The sequence below is a fragment of the Colias philodice genome, chromosome 5, assembly GCF_061535455.1.
Source record: "Colias philodice isolate Cphi_HAF_F1 chromosome 5, ilColPhil1 Martin Lab GWU primary, whole genome shotgun sequence".
Lineage (NCBI taxonomy): Eukaryota > Metazoa > Arthropoda > Insecta > Lepidoptera > Pieridae > Colias > Colias philodice.
The window spans coordinates 6,140,986-6,151,404 of NC_143090.1; the positions used below are offsets into that span (position 1 = coordinate 6,140,986).

General features: G+C 30.2%; 1 protein-coding gene and 1 long non-coding RNA gene across 3 annotated transcripts; one reads left to right on the plus strand and one right to left on the minus strand.

Annotated features, from left to right (window-relative positions):
* The first annotated feature begins 2,823 nt into the window (after window positions 1-2,823).
* LOC149488466 (uncharacterized) lies at window positions 2,824-3,583 on the plus strand. Of its 2 annotated transcripts, none has more exons than XR_016315606.1 (2): window positions 2,824-2,903; window positions 3,178-3,583. It is a non-coding gene; the product is annotated as an uncharacterized LOC149488466 (long non-coding RNA). The 2 variants fall into 2 exon arrangements; XR_016315605.1 differs by lacking the exon at window positions 2,824-2,903 and adding an exon at window positions 2,994-3,055.
* A 3,117-nt stretch (window positions 3,584-6,700) lies between these two features.
* On the minus strand, window positions 6,701-10,308 carry LOC149488467 (uncharacterized). The gene is made up of 4 exons (XM_089695238.1): window positions 9,565-10,308; window positions 9,321-9,389; window positions 7,641-7,785; window positions 6,701-7,135 (listed from the first exon to the last, which is right to left on the minus strand). The coding sequence occupies exons 1-4, from the start codon at window positions 10,306-10,308 to the stop codon at window positions 6,975-6,977; spliced, it is 1,119 nt and encodes a 372-aa protein (XP_089551364.1). The 3' UTR covers window positions 6,701-6,974.
* Between the last annotated feature and the right edge of the window lie 111 nt (window positions 10,309-10,419).

A 10,419-nucleotide genomic window follows, 5' to 3' on the forward strand; every position in this document is an offset into this window, starting at 1 on the left:
ATACATTAGGATAAATATTATTTTTATACATTAAAAAAATATGATACCTATATGGAAATCGGAAAAGTATATTTGTAACATTGCTTTATTGTAGAAACAGTTTTCCTAACCGGTGATAAATAAATTATTGCACGCCTCATAAGCGAAGCGTTGAGGTGGGTACTACTGTCACTTCGCGCAAAACATCTGATTTTTCAAACTTAAAATGTCTTTATGTATCATACATTGCACTTGTAAGATAATACATACACACACATATTAAGAAAAAACACTATTTTTAACGTTCATGATATTTTTGATGTCATTTTTGTTATTTAAACTAGTTAAAAAACAGTTTAAAAAAGTTCTGTCTTGGACGTCCGTGTGTCTGTATGTGCGGATCCTTTTTCTTGTTAACACGATAGCGACCGAAATACTTTACTAATCGAGTCTTTTTTTTTCTCTTACGCTTGAGTATGCTCAGGAATAGAACCCTTTCATTTTTCAGGGTCTGATTCGATGTGGTTTAATTGTTATTAAATAAACAAAAATAATAATTAATAAATATTTATTAAAAAAAAATTATGAGGCGTGCACTTTTGGATTTTCCAAATTATTTCTGTATTTTGCCGATTCAGAAGAGTTTTTAATAAATGAAGCAAAAAAAAATAAAATTAGTCGAAACCTAGCCAAAATTCGCAAAGTTAAAATTAAATAGATATACATGTTTGCACGCTTATAAATGTCGTCATTCAAGAAAAGCGCTAGTCATTCAATCAAATAATAGCACTTCAACCGATGACTGCGACATAAACAAAACACATAAATCCCTTTCGATCCTACACCTGCAAAAAAAATATACAAGGTCAAACATTTTAAATTTAGGATTTTGTATTTTCCTCGAAAACGGTAAATTTTATCGTGAAAATGAATCAGACAAAATTAGATAATGTAATTCTCTACATCAACGGATCCGACACTTTTTCTCCTATGATTCACCATTCGTAAGATATCTCAGTTTTAATAATGACATAATTCATATTTTCCATCATACTAAGACTTGGAGGTTTTCATTTACGAATATACAATTGTTAATTATATAAGCAAGAATGTGGTATTTATATAAGTATTTTCTCCAATTTGCGTAAATTATAAAAAAAAAATGTATGCGTGTACTAGAGTACACACGTAAGAAGTGAAACTTCTTTATGACCTTAAAAATGTCACGAGTATGGCGTAACGCAAAAATGTTACACTAAATTTTTGTCCAACCCCGATAAAGAAGTTTCACTTCAATAAATTCTCAATGCCTAAGCGACTGTTTGAGCACCTTGCTTCACCTTGTATTCAAAGCACTTGTTCTCAATGGTGTATACCTTACAAATACAATTACACAACTATTTCCTATGACCTGGTACAAGGGGATCAAATAGCTTTTTAACAACAAGAGCAGGGAGCTCAAAGACCTACGTAGTTACAGCAAAACTATGAAGTATCCAGTGTCAAGCGAACTTTATAAAACCGCGAATTTATAAACTCACGAATGGAAATGGAATCATACGAAAAAAACCGTCTTGACCATTTCTGTAGAGAATTGTATAATCTACAACTTTTGTCTAAACTATTTTCACGATAAAATTTACAGTTTTCGAGAAAAACCGAAAAAATTTTGAATTTTTAGAATTAGGAGCGAAGGGGATTTTTGATATTTTAGGTAATTATAATATATTGAAAATTAAAATATCAAACATCTGCCAATTTTCAGCTCTATGCTTGGTCTTCAAGCGTAGAAGACGAGAAACGTAGACTTTCGTCTTACCTAGGTTTAAAGTATGATATACCCTTATATAATGAAAAAGGTAATGTAAATAAGTAGTAGAATATTTTATCACATAGATTCATGCAAACAACACGTGATTACTCGTCTTTACACAAAGTTCAAATTGAAAGATAAATTTAAAATATAGGGCAATAAATTTTCTGAATCTTGTATTTATATGTTTATAGACGTGCAATTGGTTTGATAGCAGCTATCCACTCTTCTTTATAAGTGGCCATAAATTTGTTAGTTGAATGGTATTTCATTTGTATTAAAAATAAATTGATTAGGTATAAATAGGTAATAAAGCATCACTTCGTATATCTGTGGTAGTAACTAGAAAATTATTATACATGTCCAATGTCCATATTATGTGTGAAAAACATCTCCTCTCATAATGTTCGTTGTGTGATTTAGCCTGAATGAATGGACTATCTAGGAAAAAATAAACATAAATATCAACTAACCAAGAAAACTTAGAAAAGCTCTTCAGCTTTATACAGTGCTATTACATATTAAACATTAAAATTAGTCGTAATAATATTATGAGTATACGCACCATTGGTATATCCTGGTAGCTCTACCTTCTTAAATTTCATAGTTCTATTACTGAATATCGCTTGTTTTCATTACGTAGCGTATTGCCTAAATGCTAATATTATAGTAAACAAATAAAACGTAAGTCACCTATTTACGTTTTATTTGTTTGTTTAGTTTTATCAAATTAAAAAATCATTAGGCAATGCATCTATTGATCACAATCAAGTAATAGATTCCTTTTTCAACAAATTTTATCACATTAATGCAGAGGAAATGGTTTGTTCTTAGTCGATATACACAATATATCTATTGCGTTGATCTTCAATAAAGTAATAATGTTTATTTTTAGAATGAACTGTGGATATCTTGATTATTATGTTCTTAAAATAGAATTGAATTGAAATTAACCATCTGATAATGAATAATCCGATAAAGCTCCAATATAAATATTGCCGCCTAAGACAAATGCCGACACACACTAATTAATTGTGAACAACGCATTCACGAGTGAAAAGTGCTATTTTCTCTTAGCGTTTAAATCGCGTGTTATAAAAACATTCGTAAAGTAAGTAAGTATATTTACAATGTCAACAAGATTTAATTAATTATTTAATAATTTCATTTTCCTGAAGTAAGAGTCACTGAGTAACTAACAAATATTGGTGCATTGTTTTGGAAATATATTTTATTCAATTCAGATAAAGAAAAATCAATGCAGTGAGTGCTCTATCAAGTTTTTTTGTATCCAATTAAGATTAGGGTTATTTGCAACCAACTGATTAATTGCAATCACAATTATGTATATGCATTATATTAAAATTTATCTTGGATCTTTCCAGAATGCAGCGTCCTACAAACAACCCGATGGTTTCCGGACCTTTCTACAACGGACCGGTTGCTCCAAACCCTTGCTTTGGGCCCAGCAGGCACAACCTCAACCCTTGCTTCGGTCCCCCTTTGCCTCCACCACCACACCACATGAACAACTGCTTTGTCTCCGCGTCTTACCTTCGCAGAACATACCCTGAGCAAATGGGACCACAACCACGCTACGACCCCTGTTTCAAGTAATTTGATTTGACCATAAACCCGTTGAAATTGAATCTCGTCCTTTTATTCCGGGGATTAAACAAGTACGTTGCTTCGAGATGTAAATTTATATGCCTTTGAGTAATGAATGGTTAGGATAGTTGATTATTTTAAGAATTTGTAAATGTGTCTCTCAATAAACGTATTTTTTCTATAGTTTATCTTTTAATTGATTTAATTAGCCCCATTCCCTACGATAACACATGGATAATTCATATTTATTATTATTATCCAAATTAATGAAATAATATAAGCACAAATTTTTCTATCTTGCACATTACACGTCTATAAAATATGTTTGGGCGTGTAAATGCTCAAAAAAATGCCTTTGAAAAAATTAAAGTAAAATAATTTTTACACGATGTGCAATAAAATATGTATAATGTATATTCCGTTTTGAAAGCTTTTTGTTCGAATGCAAATGGGACGATCAGTATCTTAACGACTCTACCTATTTTGCATTGTTCCGAATTTCACTTTTGTCAATTATTATCTTAATATTTCTTAATTATACGGTATCGACCAAATCGTTAATAAGAAAAAAGGTTTAAAATGCAATCTTCATAATTACCATCACAGTTCATTTTAAAACAAAAAGATTGTGGGATAAAAGTCAATAAACATATTAAAATTCTTGAAACTGCTCTTTTTAAATAAAAATTCACGTATTTAAAATAGATTAATTGATTTCTTATGCCCAATCCTAAATTTCCCTATTCGTATTTTATATAACGAACATATATTTTCTAATTTTAATTAATGTCTATGAAGGTAGCTATTTATTCTGAGGGTGAACGTTGATGCTTTCTTAATTCATTAAAATATCCAATACATAGTTTTTCATCATATTTTTTATATAATTTTCACTAAGGAACACCTACAGAACCTTCGTCCTGTACCTACAGGAAAATATTTCGCGAGTGTATGAATAATAATGAGAAATTAAATACCGCATTAAGTACCGCACTTATCATATTATTATGTAGGTTTACAACATATACAGGAAAATGGTAAAATTAATATTTTTTTATTGAACAATGAAAGTGTTGATCTACATTGATAAATGATGTATCTTGTCACAGCAGGTGGGTTTTCATATAAATCCAAATATCATGTAACGTAGAAAATTGGAAAATCCAAATTTTCAATGAGAAACTTCGATCTCAATGAGATAAACCGCAGAAATCTGTTATCGAAAATATTTATAAAGGGCACGGCCGCTTGTTTTACTAAGAGTCCAAGTCTATACCTAACTGTGTTCTGTTGTGGTAATCTTTTCCTCTATTAATATATTTAAAGGTAAGCATAAAAATTAATAAAATTATTTCTTAATTGTTATTGAAATAAATTATTAAATTATTTAGTAAGTATTTTTTTTAAATGTTAGGTATTGTAAGTTTTAACTTTTAGTTGTATACACAGTATATTATTATTAGTCTGTGCTTTTAGTATTGTAAGTTGATTAAGTTGTCACAATTATTATTTATTCTACGTTGCCTTTTTTACTAATTTAAAACTCCTATTTATATTAAAATTACTAACTTACTTAACTATTTATATTAAACCAAAGATAATTCTTAAAATACCTACTGTAAAAATCATGGGAGGTCTTGTGGTCTTCGTCACGATAAGGCAAAGGAGGTGTATTTGTATAACGCCTCGCGATTATTAGTTCTACAAAATTTTTGAAATATTTTTTAAGACCTACCTAAATATCCTTGTATAGTTTATTTCTGTAGCAACTAGCAGTTATAATGCGAGCAAAAGATATCTCAGATATAAAAATAGATATCTTTTAAATTATTATTATACTGCACTGATACGTAGGTAAAACATCATAAAATCAAATACCATTCTTGTTTCAATTGTAATTGAATAATTAATAATTATTATAAATTGCGTTTGGTGGATACAGTCAATGTTACTGATCCACCAAGCGTTGAAAATTTTCAAATGGGTAGGTAGGTATACTTAATGTTTTCATTAAGAATCAAAAATACATTTCCAATGACATGATCTTGGGGCAGGATTCAAATCCACAACTTTCACAAAATTTAAATCCCAAATCATCAATCCAAAATTGTATTCTGTGACGTCTTTTTCCGCCCCATGGTTTATTCAAAAAATTTAAAAACGTTAGAATCATGGAAGTCGATATTTCAATATTTATTACCCATGCAAAAACTACAATATCGATTTGATTAAATTCACTTTTCCTATATTATTATAGAGCACTAGCGGTCCGCCCCGGCTTCGCCCGTGGTACATATTTACGTTTTCTCTACATAAGAACCATCCTCGTACTTCAAGGAATATAATAAAAAAAGAATTATCGAAATCGGTTCAGCCGTTCTCGAGTTATGCGCTTACCAACACATTTTGCGATTCATTTTTATATATAAGAAGAAGATAGAGTTGGGTCGGCTTTGAAAACAAAAAAGGGTTTGTTTTTCTACTGCATTGGTCTTTAAATTTTACTTTTATTATAATAACTTACATTTGTTTGCTACAGATGGCCGGTTCTGGTGACAGAGACAGGAAACCTTTCCGCCCTCCGCCCTACGAGCGACCCTACGGCCCTCCAGATGACGTAAAGACGCCTCAGAAACCATGAATTATATAACCATACAAAATAAGAACTCGTGGTTAGAAATAGCAAGATGTACTAGAACCACGAATAAAACGATAACATCAACTCATTTTTTTTATTAAGTTACGTGTACATAGGTCTATTTATGAATTGTAAATATGTAAATATTCTTAAATTTAAGCCAAATTTAGGTTACTTAATTATATGCTCTAAGTAATAAAAAAACTCTTTTTATTTTATAAATATATACAGTATATTATATACGTCGCGGTAAATTGGTGGGAAATTATTTCCCATTTACAAACGCTCGGCAATAATTGTAGACTGTAGTACATATTTTAAAAATTCGTAATCAGAAATTTTCACATTTTGTTGTTCGTATAAGGAGGTGAGTTAGGTTAGGCTTTTTGTATTTTTAACTACAGAAAAATAGGAGTCTCACGGTCGTCTTTTTGTGGACGTTTGAAAATAATAAAGATTCTGCATATTACAATTTACAATATGCATACCGAGCGTTTGTAAAAGTCATGGACGCCGTTTGTAAAGGGAAAAAAAATTACAATTTGCCTGCGACATACCTATTACCTACATAAATTCGTTACCTATCTTGAAATCTACCAAAATTACCTAAGTACATACATGAAATAAAACATTTTTGTTGTATTACATATTAGGTTTATTGAGAACCCTTGGGAGTTTACGAAATTGTGATATCCATTTCAGAACATTGTTCTTATTTAAAAATACATAATATATTTACCTAACATAACACTTCTGAAGATTTATTCAAAACATAAGAATTTTTATCAGCTTACGTAGATATTACCTATAATACAAACACATTTTAGGGATCAGTTTAGAGAATTAACTTAACATCCGTATCTACCAAAGGCCTAAGCAGAGAAGACGGTGCGATCTTAAATAATAACTCTTTGTTCTACATAATTCTTATTTTACCTAAAACAGTTGAATAACCATAATGCTGTAAGTAATGACACTAACAACTGTTCCCAACATAGAGGCGTAGTTCAGTCGGTAAAGATTGCCAGCTGTGAACTGTAAGCTATTTATACTAATCGCTTGCTTGAAAACATTCAGAACGTCTTTCGTATTTTGATCTGGAAGAAAATAAGAACAAAGATTTAATAATTGTCATGAATCGTGGATAGAGCAATGAAAGCAATTTTAAGCCATAGAGCAAACTAATAATTGAGTGTATTTTTTAAAATTAATTTCCCATAAACTGTATAGGTACTTGTTTAGTTTTGTATGATTGGTATGTCTTAAAAATTTGGTTTATGATAATATAATCAGTTATTTAGTGCACTATGCACACTGGCAAAGAAGGTACAATTTAATCATTTAGTTTAAATTACAAAATCTTTAAATTTCTTGTGCAACATTTAATTTTCTTTTTATCTATCTATATGCATAGATATAAATGTATGTAGATTTTATCACTATCTCAGGAGATATTTATTGGATACTTCCAAATCTGCGTATTTCCCTAATGACGCTTATCTTATCTTATAGACAATTCTATTCTTCCCAGAGATCAAATCCTGTCATATACTTGTCATGATAACGTTTAGCATCCAATAGTTTTATTAGAGGGGGAATTACCATATCGGAAGTCGATCAGATGTTTTATGATAATGAGGTCGGTGCGTTCCACCTCCTTGCGTATCTGGTCGTCCAAATAACATCCAATGCTGTACCAGATGAAAGGCAGAAGACCCTGCACGAAATCTAACCACGGATGTTTCGTCTGAAATTTAAGAAATGAAAAAGAGCATATATAACTAAATAGTGTAAACTAAACGAGTTATATAATAGTGGGAGCATTTGTTGGTTCGCCTGAAAGACACAAAAATCATAATTTTAATATAATTGCTCCGATACGACGTGAAAGTAAGAAACAAATAAAAAAAACAAAACAAATAAATAAACGCTCTTTGCATTTGTATTGTTATAGTAAAGAAAATAGGATTCGTTAAGGGTTTAAGTTAGAACTTTTTTAAGAAAAGTAGTGTTGAAATAAGGAATCAGAAATGACTAAGCAAAATTTTCAAGTGCATGAGGACAGAACCGCAGGGAGATAACTTGTAGGTATACCTACTCAATAAATAAAAGATAGTGATGTTAAAATAGTAGATCGTGTCATTTCTGTATCTTTTATTTCATCTTATAATAATTCTCTGTCAAAACAAAGAGTATCTGTAGGTATATGACGCAGCAAAAATTTATCGACAAACGTGGTAATCTACTTGTTTTTCTAAAACTAATTTAATAAAGAGTTAAAATTTCCACCTTTGTTTATAAGTTTTTGGGGGGTTGTACATATCTAGTAACTAGTTAAACTAAATGATTCCCACGAGCAGCAGCAGTTAGCAGTCACAACATTCACCATTTTTTTTTGTCTTTATCCACTTTTTATTAGTTCCACAAAAAAGGACTATTACTGATAGCTTTAGATTTATGTTTGAATTACTTCAAATCTTATATATAAAAATGAATCGCAAAATGTGTTGGTAAGCGCATAACTCGAGAACGGCGAACCGATTTCGATAATTCTTTTTTTATTATATTCCTTGAAGTACGAGGATGGTTTTTATGTAGAGAAAACATAAATATGTACCACGGGCGAAGCCGGGGCGGACCGCTAGTGTTAAATAAAATTGATTTGAATAAGTCGAGATGTCATCTTCTTAAAAAAAACATGAATCCTATATCAAGATAGTTACATCAATTTTGTCATCAAGATAATTTTATAAGAATATATTTGTCCTTCTAATATTATTATCCATACTAAGGTGCGGATGATTCCTTGTTTATTATAATATATTGACCACACTCATTCTTCTTCACTTTATAGAGGGCTGAGGGAAATGACACTACTAATACTAAATGGAGGAATGTAGTTGATGAAGGTTTTTTCGGAACGCAATACTGCATCCGAATAAATGAAAAATTCCACATTGAGAAACACCATATATAAAAAAAAACTTAATAATACCTATATTTAACAATGTACAGAGGGCGGCCGAGCGGCAGCAATCTCTGCCAGGCAATCCTGAGTATGGTGGACTGGTGTTTATTAAATCATATTTTTTATCAAAATAAATTAAAGTAGGTACACAAAATTATATAATATGTAAACCTCACAGGTAAACCTAATAAATACAGGTCGTGCGCGATTAATACGTAAGTAAATGGCAAACATTTTTATCGACGCATTATCTAAAATAAAAAGCGCGAACAATATTATTAGAAAATAGAAGAAAATAATTCAATTCACCTCACCTGTTCCGAACTGATCAAAGCTACTGCGCTCACTGCACTTGAAAACATTAACCATATTGTTATCATAATCTGAAATTAAACACGAAAAGTAAATAAATATTTTATTTTGTGTTTACGTAAAACGTAAAATACGTTAGTGCTCGATTAAATTTATTGCATAAAAATAATAATGGTGCTAATTGCATAAAAGCACATCACATTAATAAATGTAGTTAATAATATTATTACATAGTAAATTACTTACCTGCAAGCTATGTATTTTTTGTAACAATTGAGTACAAGAACAAAGATCGTCATACACCTTGCATAGGTATTTAAGATCAAAATCTACATTTTGCTTTACGTCTATAAAACTAACATCAGAATCAATAATATATTTAAATAAATTCTTCCTCCGAAAATATTGTTCAAGCAAATAACTGTCTTCATTGTTTAATTTAAATATTTGAGACATATAAATATTAACGACTTTCAATATAGCGAGTAACAAACTCAGATGAATATAAAGATGAAACAGCGACAAATATAAGGGTATCCTTATAACCAGGATAAATGGCGGATCGAGCAAAAGGATTTCTTCTAACGCTAATACCCCATAAATAAGAGTAAAAATAAATATCCATACATACAATTTGATAGCAAAGAGTTTTATATTTCGGTTACTCAGCTTCAGTCCTGTTATATTTTTGTAAATGATTGTATATAGATGTATGTAGGCGTCTCCTTTTGTAATATTAGTCAACATGATGACTACACTGACGAAGAATTCATTGATATTTTGCGTTTGATCATTTTGTTTAATGTGAAAAGAAGCTTTAAAATTGATAGTCAATAAAGAAGAAGCAGCGATAGCCATTATGATACAAACAGACCATAACTTCGAAGCAATACTTATACTTGGTGTAGCTTTAGTTTGGTAAAAGAAAGGCTTCCGTAAACCAAATATAGAACAAAAATTATTGAAAAATCGGAAATAATAGTAAAACATTAGGAAAGTTTTATTATCTTATTCAAATGTAACCTACCGCCTAAAAGCGGATACAATATGTGATAATTGAAATCATTTTTCATTTATTTTCAATCTAATTCATTAGGAAAG